The 21,062-nt window shown below is 27.1% G+C and overlaps 5 protein-coding genes across 5 annotated transcripts in view; 2 read left to right on the plus strand and 3 right to left on the minus strand.

Moving 5' to 3' along the window:
• The window catches only part of LOC134827586 (zinc finger protein ZFMSA12A-like), a 230,213-nt gene that overhangs the window by 198,115 nt on the left and 11,036 nt on the right, over window positions 1-21,062 (minus strand). The window lies entirely within an intron of this gene.
• LOC134827593 (uncharacterized) lies at window positions 31-1,078 on the plus strand. Its single transcript, XM_063840312.1, has 3 exons — window positions 31-184; window positions 252-607; window positions 664-1,078. The coding sequence occupies exons 1-3, from the start codon at window positions 169-171 to the stop codon at window positions 1,018-1,020; spliced, it is 729 nt and encodes a 242-aa protein (XP_063696382.1). The 5' UTR covers window positions 31-168; the 3' UTR covers window positions 1,021-1,078.
• Window positions 2,562-3,984, minus strand: LOC134836698 (protein phosphatase methylesterase 1). Its single transcript, XM_063851883.1, has 2 exons — window positions 3,853-3,984; window positions 2,562-3,784 (listed from the first exon to the last, which is right to left on the minus strand). The coding sequence occupies exons 1-2, from the start codon at window positions 3,909-3,911 to the stop codon at window positions 2,659-2,661; spliced, it is 1,185 nt and encodes a 394-aa protein (XP_063707953.1). The 5' UTR covers window positions 3,912-3,984; the 3' UTR covers window positions 2,562-2,658.
• On the minus strand, window positions 4,620-5,897 carry LOC134832633 (mitochondrial 2-oxodicarboxylate carrier). The gene is made up of 2 exons (XM_063846728.1): window positions 5,765-5,897; window positions 4,620-5,705 (listed from the first exon to the last, which is right to left on the minus strand). The coding sequence occupies exon 2, from the start codon at window positions 5,683-5,685 to the stop codon at window positions 4,753-4,755; it is 933 nt and encodes a 310-aa protein (XP_063702798.1). The 5' UTR covers window positions 5,686-5,705; window positions 5,765-5,897; the 3' UTR covers window positions 4,620-4,752.
• LOC134837106 (uncharacterized) lies at window positions 12,667-18,608 on the plus strand. The gene is made up of 4 exons (XM_063852427.1): window positions 12,667-13,335; window positions 13,606-13,764; window positions 17,518-17,715; window positions 17,777-18,608. Exons 1-4 carry the CDS (start codon window positions 13,238-13,240, stop codon window positions 18,309-18,311), a joined length of 990 nt encoding a protein of 329 aa, XP_063708497.1. The 5' UTR covers window positions 12,667-13,237; the 3' UTR covers window positions 18,312-18,608.

The following is a 21,062-nucleotide window of genomic DNA, read 5'->3' on the forward strand; positions in this document are numbered from 1 at the left end:
GTTCACAATTTTGTACTCCTCTTCCAAATTTATCATTTTCTTTCGTCTCATTTGAAAATTTTAAATTGCCGTTGCTAATTCAAGTGATTTTCGGGTCCAGAGAGGAATAAAAATTCTATTTATGCAATAAATTTTCGCTTTTTCGAGTGATTTTCATTCGCAACGAAGATGTTTCTCGCAAGAAGTGAGTCCAAACTCTTGAAAAAACAAAAAATCATCAAAATTCATCCAATTTTCGTTTGTTTTTTCAGACATTCGTCGCGTGCCATGCCGGAATTTGTGTCGAACATTGATGACGGAGCCCCCAAAGCCCATCCAATCTCCAGTTTTGCCTTTGATTGCTACCACACAGCCTCTCAACCACCAATCTGACTGGATTAAAGTCAGTCCCACGCAGATTTCCTTCGATATTGGCATCCCAGCGACGCGTAGAAAGGAAATTTTCGATGTTCCTCTCGTTCCAAACAAAATAATCGACAATCCGTTGTCGATTCTGAATGAAATTGACGAAATTAATCGGAGGATTCAGGAGATCCAATTGCCACAAATTACTAATAGGGGCACTCAGGGAGGCATGGAAGCTTGTACCAAGAAGAAAAATAACAGAGTAAGAAGATTTTTCATGAAAACTCTTGATTTTTAATAAAATTTTAATTTTTTTAGCCACTCGGAATCATGATAATCCGACGGAAAAAGATGAAAAAACACAAGCGAAAAAAGTTGTGGAAACGAATGCGATTCGAATGGGCCAAACGTCGTCAGCGCAAGGAATTTCGCAAGGAAAAAGCTTTTCATGCGGAACTTTTAGCGCAAATTAAGGACGCGGAAAAATTCTCAGCGGAAGAATATGTGGAACAAAAAATCCAGAAGGCGATCGAAGTTCCGTTGCCTCGTTATTATAGGGGAAAACGTCTCCCGGCGGATATAATTCGACAATTGATCGAAGAGGATCGCATCAAAAAACAAAAGAGAGAAGAACGTTTGGAGCGTATCGCGAAATATCGTCATTGGAAGTTGTAGATTGTAAATTTTTAAATAGAAAATTAGTGAAAAATTTAAGAATTTTTTGAAGGTGAGACGAGATTTTTAAGAGTGAAGGCTTAAAAATTGAAATTAAGGTAGGAAAAGGTGGAAAATTATGATTTTTTAAAATTTGTGTCGAAAAAGAATTAAAAATTACTCGAAAATTGCACTTTGGATGAAAAATTTTTTTAATCAGTCAGAGTTTTTTTAAGCCATTTTTTCATAAAAAAAAAGGAAAAAATAAAATAAAAGATTTATGAAAAGGTTTATTGGAGAGATTTTTTTTTTTTTGAAAAAATATAAAAAAATTTGACTTGAAAATTTTTTTATTAAAATTCTTCGATTTGTGAATTAATAAGATTTTTTTAGCTCCTGAAAATTAATGAAAATTTAAAAAATTAATTAAATTAATACTTTTTCTAAATTTTCTTGAAAAAAAAAAAATAAAATCAAATGAAAAGAGTAATAATTTTTTCAAAAAATTAAAAAAAAATTCAACGTTTTAATTTAAGGTAAGAAAAAAATGGAAAATGATGTTTTTTCTTTAAATTTGTGTCAAAAAAAAATCAAAAATTTTTTCATGAAAACAGTGAAAATATGATAAATTAACATAACATTTGTTTTTGTTTTGAAAAAATATATAAAAATTTCAGTTGAAAAAATTTTACTGCAAAAAGTAGTAAAATGAATAAAATTAAAAAAAAACTCTTATAAACATTTATTTATTTAAAAAAATTCAGAACTTGACCTTAAATTTATTTTTAATTTTTCAAAAAACAATAAAATTATAATTTTAAAAATTTAAAGTTTTTATAAAAATTATTTAAAAGTTATATTTTAAATAGAGAAATGAAAAAAAATCAATTAAAAAATTATTTTTATTCAAAAATTTAACATTTTTTTCTCTACTTTTTATTTATTTGAATTTTAAAGAAAAATAAAAAAAAAATTGTGAACTATTTTAAATTAATACTATATTTTTTCAATGGGGCAAAATAAAAAAAAGTTAAAAATTTCATAAAAAATTATCGATTTTGGGTATATTTTCATAATTTTCAAGAAATATTTGAGAAATTTTCAATTTTTAGTAATTTTTGTATTGAAAATCATATTTCGACATTACCTAATTTTTATTTGAAAAATAATTTTCATAAAAATTATGGTTTTTTTTAACGTTAGCTGGTATTTTTATGATATTAATTTATTTTCGATTTTAATCAAAATGTTTTTAAAACAATTGTTAGATTAACGACCAAAATTTATTAAAAAATTTGGCATTTTGTGTGAAAAAAAGTATTTCAAATTGTTTTTATTTTGCCCCCCCCCATTTTTTTTCAAAAATTTTTGGACAAAACTATATTGAGTTTCATTTGGAGCGGCCTAAATCACTAAAAATAATTAAATTTTATCCAATTAAAAATTTTTAATTATTTTTTTTTATTTTCGACAAAAAATGAATGAAATTTTTAATTTTTCTCATTTTTTCTTATCAAAAAAAAATTTTTTTCCAGAAAAAGGCTTAAACGAATTTAAGGTGATTATTTTTATTTCATACGCAATAAATATGTTCATCGTGTGGATTACAAATGGAGTTAAAAATAAGTTTCAGTTTTAAAATTCGAGCAAAAAGTCCTTCTAACACGCCGGCATCCGTCTAATGAATTCCCCAGCTTCTGTCGAAAACCGATTTCGCAGCATAAAGGAACCCACAACTTCTGCCACGTCATGCGGGAGGTCTTCGTGCACCGCATGCCCGCATCTCGCCAGAACTTGCATCTGGAATTTTCCCTGCATCTGTCCCACAGTCAGTGTTTTGTCCAAATTATCAATTCCCGCGAGCAGGAGCAACTTTGCCGGTCGCAAATTCAGGAACTTGTTGCTCAATCCCTCGAACCATCCGGGCCAATATTTCTCGGATTTGCTCAAATCGATGCGCCATTTGTACTTTTTGGGGTCTTCCAACACGGGAGCCGTAAAAGGTCTCGCCGCACTTTCTTCCGGCACGAATTCCGCATCTTCTGGGATCGCCATCGGACTTGAAAACGACGATTTTTCCTCGGGAACATCGACGGAGCTTTGTCGCGACGCATCGAGAGGCAGTTCATTCGTCGCGAGTTTTCCCGTTGCCACATTTACGATTTGACCCGGCATCGAAACCTTCGCCGACTGCACATTTCGGATCTGCCCACTGCGAATACTCCATTCGATCGCATGTTGGATACTTTTGAAATGACTCGGGCGTGATCGGAGGAAGCTTTGCATGCTGGCAAGTGCTTCCATGGCAGTTCCTTCGACAACGTCAATCACAACGACACCCACGAGCGTCGATAATTCCTCCATTTCGGCGACATGAACGCAAATGGCGCCTCCCATCGAGTGTCCAATCATGATAATTTGCGGCATTTCGTCGCCATACAAGCTTTTGAGCACCCCAGCGACGTCCTGTGACATTGTTTCAGCCGACAAATCCGAGTCGTCGTCGGTTTGGGTGTCACCGTGTCCCCGCAAATCGATTGCCAGGCAAGTGCAATGCACCATTTCGGTTATTTCGATGCTGAAATGAGACCAACTGAGTGCCGAATAGCCGCCGCCGTGCAAACAAACGACAACGGGACCCGGATTTTGGGGTTTTTTGGACAAATAGCAGCGGAAAGTGCCACGCGGAGTGACCACGTCTCGACTTTCCTCGAAATACTGATTCCATTGCGTCGGATTGTAGTCTTTTTGGCGACTTGTGACTCCTTTACGTAAATTACTTTCGCTGCGAAATAAGAGAAAATATTTTTTTTAGATGTTTTTCAGGGAAACTTTTAATAAATTTCGACTTACAGCTTCGGTGGTAGCGGCGGAAGACGCGATTTTAGCATATTTTTCTGCAAATTCGACATTTTTCAGTGGATTTTAGTTGAAATTTGAAAGACGATTGAATTTTTAAAACCAAAACAAAAATCTGTCAAAAGCTGCCGGGATGTGAAAAATGACACAAGTGCCATGAACGTTGAAATTCGAACAAAAAATATTTGAGAAATTCCTAAAATTGAATAAATATTCATTCTAAAGTTGATTTCTGATCATATTGGGTCGATATTTGATGAAACAAATATCTTTTAACTAATTCAAGCCGTTTTTGATTCAACATAAAAAAAATATGAATAAAAAATTACAAAAAAATAAAAAAAAAATATTTAAAAAAAAATATAAAAAAAATATTTAAAAAAAAATATATAAAAAAAATATTAAAAAAAAATAAAAAAAAAAAAATATTAAAAAAATATAAAAAAAAATATTTTAAAAAAAAAAATAAAAAAAAAATATTAAAAAATATTAAAAAAAAATAAAAAAAATTATTTAAAATAAAAAAAAAACAATAAAAAAAATTAAAAAAAAAAATTTATTTTACAAAAATATTTTAAAAAAAATTAAAAAAATAAAAAAAAAATTTGAAAAAATATTTGAAAAAAAAATTAAAAAAAAAATTTAAAAAAAAAATAAATAAAAAAAATATTTAAAAAAAAAAATTTTAAAAAATATTAAAAAAATAAAAAAAAAAAAAATAAAAAAAAATTAAAAGAAAATTATTTTTTAAACATTTATTTTGTAATAAAAAATAATTTATCAACAATTTCGTCAACAATTTATTTAAAAAATCTACAAAAAAATCGTTTCTGGTCTCAAAAACGGTCCAAATTTAAATGCTTTGAGGTAGTAATTTCCGTTTCAACTCCAAATTTACTCAAATCTTTTTTGCAGGAACTCAAAGACGTAGTCATAGACCACCAACATAATCGCTCCGCCGGGTCCCAATCGCATGACTTTCGGCGTCAAACCCTTGTACAGCGCCGCAAAGCCTTCTTCCTTGTAAACTGTCGCCATCGAGCCAAAAGTCGTGCGATACTTGACTTCTCCCTTCACCGGTTGCGGTCCCTGAATGCGACTTTTTGCCACATCAAACGGAATATTCACGACAGATCCCAACGTACCCGCCACGAATCCAATGCCGACTTTTCTGAAAAATTCCTTCGTCGGATCCTGATATTCGGGAAACTCGTTCTTGATGCTGTGATAAAATCCGAAATAAATCATGTTGAAAACGCCGTTTCGGCCAATTGTCGCGGTGACTCCTTTGTTCAAGCCATTGAGACCGATGCCCGATTCGGCGACAATTTGTTTCGTCACGGCCCAGGTGCTTGGGACTTCCTTCATCGTCGCTCTGTTGGCTTGCAGCGTCACTTTTACCATCTCGAAGGGATTAACGAGAATCGCTTCCGTCACGCCAGCTCCCAATCCGGCAAGAGAATATGTCAGAGGCGTCGGTTTGTCGGCACCGAACATGAAAAATCGCTTGTACTGCTCAAAGGTCAAGAATTTGACGGCACGTTTCGGGGTCTCGACCAACACGGGCGGCAAAATTCCCTTGTACAACGCGAAAACTCCCTCGTTTTTGATCATTTTCTTCATGCAATCGAACACGCCGTTGTAGTAAACTTGCTGTGGAGCTGCCGTTCCCGCGACCTTCACAACTGTATTTTTGTTCTGGAGCTGCAAACGAGTCTTCACCAAGTCCAACGGATGCATAATACAAACTTCGATGAAGCCCGCACTGCCGCCGGAGCCAACTTGCATCGCGGCTTGCTTCGCCCATGCCTTCAAATCGGAACTCATCGCGAAAAAACTCGGAATTTCTAGCAAAAAAAAAAAAAATATGAAAAAAATTACGAAACGGAGAACAAAATTTACTCACACAAGGTCTTCACAGTAACAACCACTGACAGAGACTAATTTAAAGTCCGTACATCGCTCCGTACGAGTCGTAGGTAGGTGGCCGAAGTAAATAGACTCAGTATAGGAGAATTTTTGATTGTTTCGGATTTTTTTATGGGGACAAGTAAATGCTCGTCTACTACGATTGATAACATTTTTTTTTCTTCAATTCATGTTGAGACGGGTTTCTCTCAGTAAATTCGAAGTTAATCTGTGTGCGTGAATTTTCGATAAATATTTGAGTGAATGGAACTTTGGAGAGAAATAGCTCTCGCAGTTAATGAATTATGTCACTGAAATTTTATTCATTGTGTGTGAATTGTTTGTTCAAAAGAAGAAAAAGGGCGCATTGTACTTTAATAAAATTTATTTGAATGGAAAAATTTTAAATTTGTAAGGAACCTTTAAAGAAATTGCAGAAAAAATCATCTTTAAAAAATTTTTTAAAGACTTGTAGCTTTAAATTTGGATTTATTATGAAAAATAATAATTTAATTATATTAATTAATTATTTAATAAATTAAATTATAAGGCCGCTCCAATTTTTTTTTTTGAACTTTTTGTCCCATGCCCCATTTCAAATAAAAAAAAAGTTACAAATTTCATCAAAATTGATCGTTTTTTGGTCTTTTTCATATTTTTTCAAGGAATTTCCCAAAATTTTTTAAAAAATTTTCAATTTTTAAAATTTTTGTTTAAAAATCGTATTTAAACATGAATTTTCTTCTTTAAAATTTTTTTCAAAAAATTATTTTTCAATTTTTTTTTTGACAGCTGTTTTTACGATTTTTTTTGTTTAAATTTTTTACTTGAAATACTTTGAGATAAATTTTTAATTATCAAATCTAAATGTAGATACCATTTTGTCATTTTGTATGAAAAAGTATTTCAAAATTTTTTTTTATTTTGCCCCCCCTCCATTTTGAAAAAAAGTTTTTGTGATAAAAAGTTCGAAAAAAATTTGGAGCGACCTAATTTAATAAAAAAAATAATTTAATAAAAATTATTTAAATATTAAAAAAATAATAAAATAAAAAAATATTAGGCGGATAAATTTAATTTTTTCATTTTTTTTGCACCATGAGCGGAAGGGGGGAATTAAAAAAATAAAATTTTTTTAATTTTTTGTTTTTAATTTTTTAACGTTCTTGGATGTTAAGTGTTACTTTTTAACATTTTTTTAATTTAACATTTTATTTTTTTTTAATTTGAACTCAAAATCAGAGAAATATTAAACAAAATCTTACAAAATTAAAATTTTTGAAAAAAAAAATTATTTTGGTCACGTGACTTTAAAAAATTTTTCACCTGTATTCAATAGAAAACTTCTTATTTAAGCGAATTTACCTATTTTTTAGTATATTAAATTACACTTTATGATTTTTTATTGAAAAAATTTCCAAAAATTTCAAAAATATTCCAATTTTTAATTTAATTTTTATTTTTCCTCCTGAATTTTTTCGACAAAATCGGAGGGAGGGCGACAAAAAATTGAAATATAAAATTTATCCGCCTAAATAATTATTTTAAAAATTTTTAATTGTAAATTTAATTCATTTCAACAAAAACTTAAAAAAAAATTAAATTATTTTTGAAATTTTTGAAAAATATTTTGAATAATAGGGGAAAACGGGGTAAGTTCGCACACGGGGACCCTTGGGACACCCCTATTATCTCCATGTTCCGGATCGAAAATCAAAAATCTAAAAATGTCAAAATGACGGCATTTTAAAGCCAATTAAACACTCTAAAACAAATTTTGAAAAAATTTTACGAAATTGGAGAAAACTGAAAAAATTTGTTTTTAAGGGTCCTTTGTAAATTTTCGACTTTTCACTAAAATGGCCCGGAAAAATATAAAAGCTTCAAAGAAAAAATAATTTTGAATTGGAATCATAAGTATGGACTCTTATCTACTTATTCCAGGTAGAAATTTTAAATTAACTCCATAAATAAAAATTCTACGAACCAAAATGTGATTAAAACCGAAACGGGGCACCTTCGCACATTCATACAATTTTGCGAATTTTGGAAATTTTTCATACAAAATACATAAAAAAATTACAATTTTTTCAATTGGCTGTAGCTTGAAGTCCGTTTGAAGGACAAAAAAAGTTCATATGGGTAAAAGTTAGGTATTTGACTGAACTTTCCAAAAATATAAAAAATTTTGATTTTTTCGTGTTCTATGTGACATTTAGAGCCATTTTAAGTGACTGTTCGAAACTACCCCGTAAAAATCGAATTTGCCCCCCTTTTTTTGGAAAATCGCTTATATCGAGCATTAAAACAACAGTTGGAGCAAAGTTGACTAACAGTAAATTAAAGTTAGGACTCCAAGCTACAAAATGGCATCCAAATTTTTTTCAATATCTTCACTATTCAATGATTTCTATCCAATCGAAATTTGCTGTGCTAATTTACCCCGTTTTCCCCTATCAAATTTTGATTTTTACAAAATATTTAAAAAATACAAAAAAATAAACTTTTTTTTAAATTAAATAAAAATTTTAATCAAATATGTAATAAAAAAAAATTAAATAAAAAATAAATAAAATAGTGAGAAGCATTTTCATTCAAATTTAAAAAAAAAATGTTTACCTATTTTATTTTTAAATTTCAATTCTAATATTAAAATTTAAAATGTTTTTTTTTACAACAATTTCAATATTCGATAGTTTTTTCTCATAATATTTAATTTTTCGAATAAGGCCGTTCCAAATTTTTTCCGATGTTTTGACCCAGAACATTTATTTCAAAAATAAAAAAAAAATTTTTGAAATACTTTTTCATACAAAATAAAAAAAATTTAAACAATTTTTGGTCAGTAAAGAATACCTAATTTAGTTGTTTTGTGCAGATTTGGTACTTTAAAATTAATTTTAGAGAATTTCAAGGTAAAAATTAAAAAATAATTTCAAAAAATAACTATCAAAAAATTTGAAAAATTATTATTTTTTTTTTTTTTGAAAATATTTTTTAGAATGAATTTTTCATGTTAAATGTCGTTTTTTCATACAAAAATTCTTGAAAATGTTTAAAACAATTTTTGAAAATTCCTTGAAAAAATAAGGAAAAAGAACGAAAAATGGTTAATATTGATGAAATTTTTAACTTTTTTTTGCCTTACTGGATTTTCATATTAAATTTTCATAAGAAAAAAACAATTTTTCAATTAGTTTATTTCAATTTATTGTGAATTCTTCAAAATTAGGTCCATAAAAAAAATCTGTTAATAAAATGTTTGAAATTTGTACGAAAAAAAATCATTTACGATTTTTACGAGGTCTTCCAGGTTTTCTTTTTTTGATGCAAAAATGATGATTGTAAATGTGATTCTTGACGGTGCAGTTTTTGAATCTGCATGAAGTCTTGATCAAAGGCACATTTAACCGTTTCTGACAATATCCGCAATCGTGTTCAGCTCGCAACATCGTTTTTGCCTCAAAAACTAGTCTGGTCTTCTTAACGACGTCATCCATGGTTTTCCCGTTTGGCGGTTGCATCTCCATATTTTCGTAAACATTACGAACGGTGTTTCTTGCCTTTTCCAGATAAAATTTCTTATCGCCAATCGTCAAATTTCGGAACTTGTCGTCAATTGCAGCAGGCTTTGCGGGGATTTCCTTCGCTTTGCGAACATTTTCTTGCACCGGAAGCACGTTCTTGACCTCTTCTTCTATCTCGATGTCCGATTCTGCAGCAACAACCAACGATGGATCCGGAATTTCGAGTAATTTGCATCCCTCGACAAACTTTCCGAGATCAGATCGCGAATCCAAGGTCACTTCTCCGTTGTAGATGTACGTCAAAATTTGCTCAAAAGTACGCGGTTCAATGTCAGGCAGCAACAAAACAGCAAATTTTCCGGGAATTGCCGTCTGGAGAGCGTCCGAGAGGAATTTACTCGCACCAGCGAGAATAATTCGATGAGCAACGTACTCGGAACGATCTTCGCCACATTTGATGAGCAAATCGCAATGCAAATCCTGTGTCAAAACGTCTTGGAACAAAGTTTTTGCGATTTCAGAAGGAAAAGTTTGTTTATCTTTGATTTTGATATCAATTTTCTTCGGTTTGAAGCGGTTCATGATGAAAACATTCAATTTTGCGCGTAAATGATGACTTATCTGGACGACAGTTGAAAGCGAACTGACGAACGAAACACATACAAATGCACGCAAAAATTTGGCAACACGGAATTGCTTCACTTTTCTTATCTTTTTAACGGTATTTTTGTAAGAAATCGCAACATGGGTCAAAATTTTAAGAAAAAAATTATTTTTTTGGAATTATTTTTAAATTATTGAATACAAAGTAGTACAAATTGCATAAAAAACTGTTTTTTCGATTTTTTGTGAAATAAAAAAAAAATTTTTAAAGCTTTCGATCGTTTCAAATGAAAATTTCGTACAAAATTCAAAAATAAAGGAAAGCAAAAAAATTTTTTTGAAATACTTTTTTTTATACACAATGCCAACATTTAAACAATTTGTGGTCAAAATTTTAATTATTTTAAAATGATTCAAGTTAAAATTTAAAAAAATTAAACCAATCATTAAAAAAAACTTTCCAAATTTTTAATATTAATTTTCAAAATAACTTCAGTAATTTAATGAATTTATATTTTTTTTGTTGAATTTCTAGTTTTAGAACAAAATTTTATCGAAATTCAAAATTTCATAAAATTTAATTCTTGAAAATTTTTAAAGGCTTCGGATTGGATAGAAATTTTTTTTGAAACTCGTCAAAAACTAAATAAAAATATCAATTGAATAAAAAAAAATTAATTATGTCGAAAATACTTCATAAATTTATTCTGAGAAAAGGATATAAAATTCAAAAAAAAAAAATTACATATTTAAATTTTAAATTAAAAAATTTTATTTTATTCTTTTAATTTTAAAAAAATTTCGACAAAAAATTTTTAAAAAAATTTGAAAATAAACTCTTCCTAAAGCATTGACGCCATTAATGAAAAACGCCTAAAAATAAATCTTTAAATGAACGACCCCAAAAAACAACAAAAATATGCAAAGGCGGCAAAAGTTGTAATAACAAAATAAAAATGAAATTTCAAAGCTGTCCCTTAGAAATATCCCGAAAATCATTCAATGATGCAACAGTAGGCGTTCAAACAGGCGACTTAATCATCAAATGCGGCAAAAACCTGAAAGAACTTCATGGACACCGAATAATGTTTGCCAGTTGCAGTCAATTCCTTCGTGAAATTCTGTCAACTGCAACTCATTATTTGTTTTAAAAATATTTTTAAATCGATTATTTTATTTTTAAAATCGAAAAAAAGTGGTAAACAGCCAAAAATTTTAGTTATATTCCATTCTAAAAAATACCAAAATCACGGTTTTGATTTTTACCGATTTCTTCATAAAATATTTTTATTTTTAAAACTAATAATTTAGTGAAAATCAAAAAAAAGAAATTTTGATTTAAAAATTTTTTTACCCTTATTTTTAAAAATTTTATGATTTTAAAAAATTTTTAAAAAATTAACAAAATAAAGGTAAAATTTCAACTTTATTATTTTAAAATTTTTGTTCACCAGGATTGTTTGTCAATTTTTTGCCATGAAACATATGGTTGGAAACAACTGTTTGGTCAGAAAAGCCAAAAATGTGATATTTTTGCGTTTTTAAAAAATTTTGAACCATTGATAAAAATTTTTAAAATAAGTCGAAAATAAATGTTGTCTTAGCAAAAGTTTCTTATTTTCGGATGGACATCAAGATAGGGTAATAAGATCTGTACTTTTATAGGTAAATTTAAAATCCGGGATTTCGGTATTTTTTAGAATGGAATGCACCTTATATAAAAAAATTAATATTTTTATCCGTCAAAATGTTTTTATTTTTAATAATAATTAGTGAAAATGAAAAAAAAATTTGTGATGTAAAAATTGATTAAAATTTTTATTTAAAAAAAAATTAACAAAATAATAACGTTTTATTAATAATTAATTTCAGGCTTTTTCAAATTTAAATCGATGTTTTTATCCTAAAGGATTTATTTCAGTTTTTGACCATAGCAATTTATTTTTTTTAATTTTTTTTAATGTATTTGCTTTGGTATGTGCTAATTCTTTAATAAATTCAAGCCATTAAAAATAAAAAAAATAAAAAAAAAAATTTAAAAAAAAACAAAAAAAAATTAATTCAGTTTTTTTAAAAAAATTTTTTGAGATAAGAGTTTTCATAAAATAATATTCCAAAAATTCACAAAAATCATTAAAAATTTTTTTTACCTAATTTTTAAAAAATAGAAATAAAACATCCAAAATCGGTAATTTTTGATAAAAGTTTTAATATTTTTTTTAATTTGCCCAATTTCGCCCAAAAACATAGGAAAAAAAAATTTAAATTGACTAAAATAAATAAAAATTTAAGATATTTTTTTTCTTTTTAATCCAGACAAAAATTGGAAAAATCAAAATTATTTTTTTTTATCATAGCGCCATTAAAAATAAATTCGCATTGAACACCAATATTATTCTCCTCCATGAAATCCACTTCACTGCTCAATACCTGACATTCTCTCTGAACGACCCCATATGTGTATCATACGTTTTTGACAGTTACACAGGGGTCTTTTACGAATCACGTAACACTTTTTTTCATAAAATTTCTCAAAAATTCTCAAAATTTTCAAAAACTCATCAAAAATATTTAAAATTTAATTAAAAATTTTTAAAAAATCGTTAAATAATCCCTTTCCATCCCCTCATCTCCACATAATCAACCCATTCAAACGTTCTTGCTGTACGAATTGTACGTTAAAAACCTTTTTGTGTGTTCAGTTCTACATTCATTATTGTCTGCTTCGCTGCTGCTTGTCTCGTCGCGACTTGTCGTGTTACTTAAAACATCTAAAACTGCCTATTTAGCTAGAAATTAATCAAAATAACGCCCAAACTGTTATCTAAATCATACTCCACAGTGCTAAAAATCTCAAAAAACCTCGAAAAATGTAATTTTTTTACACAACAAAGTGCCAAAGATTCTGAATGAGAGAAAAAAAAATAAAAAAATCAGTGTTTATTAGTCAGAATTGACTTCTAAAGAATTATTACACACAAAAAAAGATCACACAGAGCAAAATTTAATAATATTCATGCAGTGGCGACAAAAAACCATCATAGCTCAGCATATATAGAATTAAATAAAACAAAATTAATCGTTACGAGGGGCACTTGAGAGAATTCGCTGAATGCAGTTTATTCGTGTTTTGCAATAAATTCACAGTGAAAAACCTGTTTTTTGCGTTGCCGCTTGCTGTCTAACCTTTATTTTTTCACTTACGCAACAAATTTTCGGTGCAAGTCGAAAAAAAGGCCAAAAAAAAGTGTCAAATATTTTTTTTTTGTCAATATTTGGCGAAAGTTGCTCAATTAGCATATCGTGACGTTGCCCCAGCAATCAAGTGGAACCTTAAAAAAATGGCAAACAAAACGCAATTCTTCACAAATCAACTCATCAACATCATGCCAGACTCGCGGCCCATCACGTCGCTCTCTGTCGTCGAAGATTACGAGAAGTAAGTAAATTTTTTTTCCGAGAGACAAAGAAGTACAGCGCAGCGTCTACGATACAAAAATGGTGCAATGACCTATAAAACTCCATCTGAACTATGTTCTATTGACGGTCGTTCTGCCGCATGTGAGATATTAAACAACTTTTTATGAACAAAGACACGCAAAACGCAATTTTTTTCATGAAAATTAATGTCTCGTGCGGCAAAACATTCACTTTTCGCCTAATTTTACGCCTTAACACGCCCGTTCATGACTTTTTTTTTTGCTTTCAGATGTCCAAAAAACTTCAAAGTACTGCATCGGACTTTTGATGCTGACATGGATGCAGATTTATGGCGAGAGCATAATATTTTGTTTGGCAAACGGACAAGTCGGTATTTGTGCATTTCGAAAACTGAAGGGAATCCGGAGCAAGTTATCGAGACATTGAAGTGAGTTTTATTGCATTTTATTGTGGGAAAGTGATGTAAGAAGCTTATCAATTAAATAAAGTGATGAGGTTAATGTTGATAATAATGATTGAATGAGTCATTAAAAAGTCAGATGTTTGTAATATTTTTGAATAATTTTTTTATTAAATATTTTTAATTAATTTTTTTTTCTAAAATAATTTTTAATTATTTTTTATTTGATTTATTTAAATTATTTTTTTAAATTAAATAATTCATTTATTTTTAATAAATTTTTTTCGAACATTTTTTTTAAAAATTTAAAATAATTTAATAATTAATTAATTAATTAATTTAATTTAGTTTTCTTTTTTTGAAAATAAATTCATTGAAAAAATTATTTTTTTCTTAAATAAAAAATAAATGAAATTTTCTTGAATAACAAATACTTGAACAAAATTTTGCAAGTATTTTTACTTCCGCTCGTTAAATTTTTATAAAATAAAAAATGTAATAAAAAGACAAATTGCGCAAATAACTTCTTTAAAAAAAAAGAAGATTACTTGAGTAAATATAATTTTCAAGTCGTTAAAGTTGCTACGTAACTTCGTTAAATTTTTTTATTTGAACTTTCATTTTCTTCGAGCTCAAATTTTTGTAAAAAAAAAATTATTTTAAAAAATTTTCTTATTATTTTTATGAGTCAACTAAGGTTTTTTGCGAGTTTTTGACTCTCTAAAATTAAATAATGCTTATAGAAATTTAACTTTGATTTTTTTAGTAAAATTCTTTCTTTTTTTTGGGTTTTTTTTGAGAAAATTTAGTAAAATAAATTTTTAAAACTTTAATTTTTTTAAAATGAATATAAAATTAAAAAAAAAAAAAATCTATTTGTTTTTAACCAAAATCAAATTTTAATTATATTTATTTTGAAAACTTTCCGTATTAAATTGGAAATGGATTTTTTGATTTAACCGACAAAATAAATTGTATGAAAATTGAAGTTGCATATTTCGAGCATATTTTTAAAATTTTCAAGGTAAAAAATATTTTTTTCAAAAAAATTTTACAAAAAATAAAATGCCTTACTTTTATTGCTTCAAAAAATAAATATTTTAAAACAATGATTTGAGAAAAATTTTGTTAATCATGGAAATCAATTTTTTTTTTCCTTAACAAAAAAATATATCTGATAAAAACATAAGTTTTTACATTTTTGAAAAAAAAAATTTAATATTTAACAAATAGTGCTCATTTTTTTAAATGCATAAAATTGCATATTTTGGCCTTGAATGCATATTTTAGGAGGCTAAAACGCTTTTTCAAACGCATATTTTTGCCAAGCTTAGACTTTTTGACTTTTAACATAAAGCTCGGTAGATTTAAAAAACAATCAAAATATTTTTCGAATACGAGAGTAAATTTTTAAAAATCTTCCAAATACCAAAAATCTTTTTTAAATAAAAATTTAATAAATTAAAAATTATTTTTTAAAAACATTTTTAAAAAACTCAATGAGAGCTAATATAATGTTTTAAGAATCAGCTGAATTTAAATTTTGAAAAAATTACATAAAAATGTGGTATTAATTTTTCCACCATTTTTAGCTTAAAATTCAAAGAAAAAAACAAGAAAAAATATTTTACCATTTTTAATTCAATACTTTTTTTTACAAACTAACTAGCCATTTACAGTTTCTAGTTCAATATCAAATAAAAAAATGGAAAAATAAAATACAACTTTGATGCATAAGAAAAACAAAGTTGCAAGTTATGTGAATTAATTAAATTCAAAAGCCATTATTTGTTTCCCAAAACCTTGAAAAAAACAACATTAACGACTTTTCGTAAAAAAAAATTTTTGCATTTCACAACTTCTTTGCAAATTTTCTAAAAAAAAAATGTCACTAAACTTTCTTTCAACTTGCTTGAACGAAATAACTTAAATTTCACCATCAACCTTCTAAATATTTAAATTCTGATCCAATTTCAATGTAGCAACTATTCCAAACATAAATAAGAATTTTTAACTATCAATAAAAATTTCTAATAATAATTTATTATCTCTCTCAACAGTCAACACCGATAACGCGATAACAATAATTCACACATTATCGCACTTGCCATATGCGTCTTGAATTACAAATGATAACAACCGTTAATAAATATCTCTGTGATGATTCATTCCTTTGTTGCTGTTTATTCTTGTTTCACTTTCTTCGTACATGGTCGGTTGCGTAAAAGACCCGTAAATGGCATGACAAGTCTTATCTTAGAAAACATTGAAAAAGTAGCAAAACATGTTTGTTCAACAACATTTTTTTTTTTTTGCAAAAACATCTGATTGCGTGATCTTGATGAATCAGCGCTGTCTGAGTGGTTTCTTGGGATTTTCCGGGAAATGTTTCATTCAACCAAATCCAAGCTAATTGAACAAAACTCTTAAAAATGCCAATATTTGAAATAATCTCATTAAAAGAATTCAAGGTCGTTCATCATGTTTATTTATATTACAACAAAAATTTTTACATCAAACAAGTCATTACGAGCCAATCACGTCAATTTTAACGGCGTATTTGCTAGAGAATTGTAATTTATTTTTAAAAGTGATGAGTGAGCGAATGTGTAACCGTTCTTTGAGTATTTTGCTCGTTTCTGAGGAAAACCGGTCAGCGTAACGATTTTTTTTTACGACAGACGAGGAAGAGTAATGGCCAGCAATGCTCTGATAATTCGTAATAATTTTGCACATTTAATTGCTTTTTTTCGTGTGTTATTCCGTGGTCAATGTCTGCTAATTAGGTCGAGCTATTTTTAGATCTTGAGCGGTCAAGTTCGTGTTTGTTTTTATTATTTCTTGCATTTTTTGATTTATTTCATTAAAATTTAAGAATTTTCTCTCAACTCGCTTTCAAAAACTCGCGAAATAGTTAAAAATTTTATTTGAAACTTTAATTTTTTCTTTGTAAAAATTCATGCAATTTATATTTTTTTGATATTTTTTAAAAATTTGTAATTTTTGATAAAAAGTTTTGAAAAATTATTTTTTTTGTACAAAATTTTGAAATTTTTAAACGATTTTAAAAATTTTTTAAAGTCTTCTACTTAAATTAATAATATTTTTTTTTTTTAACTTTTACCCTTGATATTTGCAGCTTTTTTGATGTTTTTTGATCTGCACCTTTTGACTAAAATAATTAGAATTTTTATAGAATTTTTAAACTTTTTTGTTCTCTGATAATTTTGATGAAAAAAAAAATAAAATATTTGGCCAGAAGAAAAAAATATTAAAAATTAAAAAAAGATAATAAATTAAAAATGATTTAAAAAACATTTTTTTTTTCTAAAAATTTAAAATTTTTTTTTTAGTTTTTTTAATTTTTTCTAAATTTACGCTCTTTTTCACAAAAAATTTTAAAACTTTTGTATTTTTGGATAAAAATTCATTAAGATTTTGACTTTTTGTTAAAAATTTATGAAACTTTTATTTTTTTACAAAAATTCTTAAAATTTGTAACCTTTGAAATTCCTAATAATTATTTTTTATTATTTTATGATAAAGACCTCTTTTTGATAAATTTTTAATTTTTTTTGTCGATGAAATTTTTAACAAATTTTATTTTTTTTTATAAAAATCATTAATTTTTGTAAAAATATCTAAGGAATTCACAAAAAAAAAAGAATAATTTTTGACATTTTCCATTAAAAATTAAAAAAAAAAATTATTTTAAATTATTATTTTTTTTTTTTATTAAATTTAAATTATTTTTTTTTTTTCAATTTTCCTCATTTTCAGGGTCATTGGAGAAAAGGAACAAGTAGTTGGAGCAGGTCTCAGTATCCTAACACGCACAATCGACACCGAACAGAAAGCTTGGAGGAAACGCCAAGTCGCTTACAAAATCTCACAAAAATCCACAGTGAAACAAGCTGTCACCGATATCATTCTTTGCTCAAAATCCAAGACACCGCCAGCTGGATGGATCAGTGCTGGGTAAAAAATCTCCCTTTAAATCAATTTTTAACGATTTTTAATCGAATTTCATCATTTTCAGTGAGATAAACGGCATTCTCGTGTGCTATAAGACTGAATCAATCACCGCAACAAAACGCCCAGCACCTCCAACTCCGACAAAAGAAACCGAAACTTCAATCACGAACAATATCCAGCAACAAATTGACCGCTTAAAGTTGTATCCGGACCCCAAAAACAACAACAATCCCGTTCCGCCGCCTCGTAACAAACGAATTTCGTCCACGATCGACGACGAATACGAAATTATCGATCCCGGGTATCAACTTTCCCCAAATAGACCAGCTCCGCCTGCTCCCACAACAAACGGAAATTCATCGACACAAGACGACACCAGTATTCCTTACGACACTCACACCCTGTACTACGCATCGGCAGCTGAAATGCTCGGAGTGCCCTTCAAACTAAGTTCGCTCATCAAAAAGACAGCGCCTTTCACGTTACCATCGTTTGACTTGAAAAAAGGCATCAGCGACATGGATTACTCGTTTCAACTGGAACGACAGATTCTCTGCACCACCAAGTCAGATCGGCTCGCAAATCCATTTTTTCATTAGTTTTTAAGGACTTTTTTCTACCGTACCGTACATCATAAGAAAATAATTAATCAAAGGAATCAAGAGTGCCCTCTCCCCTTAGATTTGGATCAAAAAGTGATCCATTTAGTATTCTAAAGAAAACAGTAAACCCTTAGTGATAATATGACGAATTTTAATCATGAATGTGTTAAAGAAGAGAATAAAAACCCAGAAGTGTCAATTATATTGATGAAAAAAAAAATATTGAAACTAGTGAGAAATGTTTATAAACGAATTTTCGTTTAGAATTAATAATAAAATATTGTAGTCGAGAATTTTGATCAAAATAAAGTTTTTTTTCATGTCTACTATTTAATTTTTTGTGTTTTATTCTTAGAGTTTTTCCAAAAATTTCTCTTGCTTCTTCCCTCATATTTTTTATAAAATTATTTTTTTTTTTACTTTGAATATTTAAATATTAAATTAATTAAACCTAACCTTAATTATTTAATTAAGGCCGCTAATTTATTTTAAAAAATAATTGAATCCCAAAAACTTTTTTTGCAAAATTATTTTTTTAAAAAAAATTTTAAATACTTTTTTCACACAAAATGAAAAATTTTAACTATTTTTTGTGTTAAAATATTTTAGTTATTTTATGGTATCTACATTATCTTTGATAATTTAAAATTATCTCAGAGAATTTTTTTAAAATTTTTGTCCCAACAAAAAAATTTGGGGCAAAATAAAAAAAACTGTTAAAAAATTTTGAAAAATGAATATTTTTTTTTAGAAGAAAAAAAAATTTTAAGCTTTTTGAAGAAAATTCATGTTAAAATTTTTTTTCTACAAAAATTTTTCAAAAATTGAAAATTTTTTTTTCAATTTTTTTTGTGAAAAAAGTATTTTTCATTTGTAAAATTTTTGAAAAAATATGAAAAAAGAAAAAAACGGTCAATTTATTATGTCATTTTGTATACTTTTTTTTTTTTTTTGCCCCCTTGGATTTTCGAAAAAAATGGGGCATGGGACAAAAAGTTAAAAATTAAATTTGGAGCGGCCTAAAAATAATTAAACTAAATAACGGGCGGAAAAAAATTTGCACAATTGCAGTTTTTATAAACTGAGAAAAAACGATTTAAAAAATTTGAAAAATACGTTTTTGAGCTGTTAAAATTATTTAAAACTAAAACTTCTTGAAAATTTGCTTAAAACATTTAAATAATTGGCCAATAAAAAAATTTTTTGTGCTTTGGGAAAAAATTTTTGTGTTTTGGGAAATACTTTTTCAATATTCAAATATTTTTGATTGAAAATTTTTATATAAAAAAAATTAGGTATTTAAATATAATTCTTAAATTTTATTTAACTTGCTTTAAAAACAAATTTTCTTTCGAAATTTAGAAGAACAAAATTTTGGTAAGTTTTAGTTCGATTTTCTTTCAAACCTTATTTTAAATTTTAAAAACACAAAAATTCTGATAAAAAATTTGACGTTTATTGAAAAAATAAAATTCAAAAAAATATCAACCAAAAATTTTAAAATTATTTTTCGTTGATTTTTCGTAATATTTTTCGAATGATCTTAAGAAAAAATAAGAAAAATTAAGCTAAGACCTAAATTTAATTAAAATATCTTTAAAAATAATTAAAAATTAAAAAAAATATATGAATAACTCCTATTAAGATTTGTTCGTTTTTTGAGCAAAAACTTCAGAATAAGACTTTTATACTCACGTTTGTAATTTAAATAAGTTGCCTTAATTCTGCTTTAATATTTTTTTTTTGGCAGAGTTGACTTTGTTATTATTTTTTTAATTTAAAATAATCTAAAAATCGATAAAAACCCAAAAAAAATTTTTATCCTTGAGATTTAGTGTCTTAGATCTCAAATGTCTTTAATTTATATTCATTGCGAAACACAAACCTTGAAGCTTCATTAAATTCACACACATTGAAAAAAATCACAAAATTTGAATCAATATTTTTTTAATATATTTATCATTAATATTACTTTGCTTATTTTCATTTTTCTGCATTTTTTTTAAATATATTACTTTATATGTTTAATAATAATAATTTTTTAAGTTTTTTTTTAAATATATTTTTTATATATAGATTTTTTCAAATACTTTTTTTTTGTTCTATATATTTTCAGTATAATAATAATTAATTAATGAATTCGTGTTTATTATATTTTTTTTAAATTTAATTAATTTTTTGTTGTCTATCTGCTTGTTTTTTTAATGTAATATTTCCGTTACTACATTGATTTTTTTTTTAGTTTATGAGTAGTAAGTAGTAATAGTAGTTCACTGTTTATTATTTTATTTTCTAAACAAAATTGACAATTTTCATTATTATTTTTTTTTATTAATTTATTATAGAGATTTTATTTGTCTCAGAGACATAACAAGATTTTTTTTTAATGAAAAAAATTAAATGTGATGTGAAAAAAATTTGGGGGGGGGGGGATAAATGCAAACGACTGGTAACTCATAATTATGAAGGGATTTAAATTTTTAAAAAAATATCTTATTTTTTTAGGTAGTTACGAATACGACACTGACTTAGCACACGTAAGAAATTTTTTTATATAAGGAAAACTGGTCTACTTCATTTTTTTTTTAAATAACTCGTTTCATCAAAATTATTTACCGCAAAGATTTAAATATTTAATAATTGATTTTAATTTGATTAAATATTTTTTAATTTTTTTTTTGTTTTTTTAGTATCAATCAGAGAAAGCTGAAAATTGATTTTTTTAAGCTAAATTTCTAATTTGAATAT

Source organism: Culicoides brevitarsis, chromosome 1 (genome assembly GCF_036172545.1).
Source record: "Culicoides brevitarsis isolate CSIRO-B50_1 chromosome 1, AGI_CSIRO_Cbre_v1, whole genome shotgun sequence".
Lineage (NCBI taxonomy): Eukaryota > Metazoa > Arthropoda > Insecta > Diptera > Ceratopogonidae > Culicoides > Culicoides brevitarsis.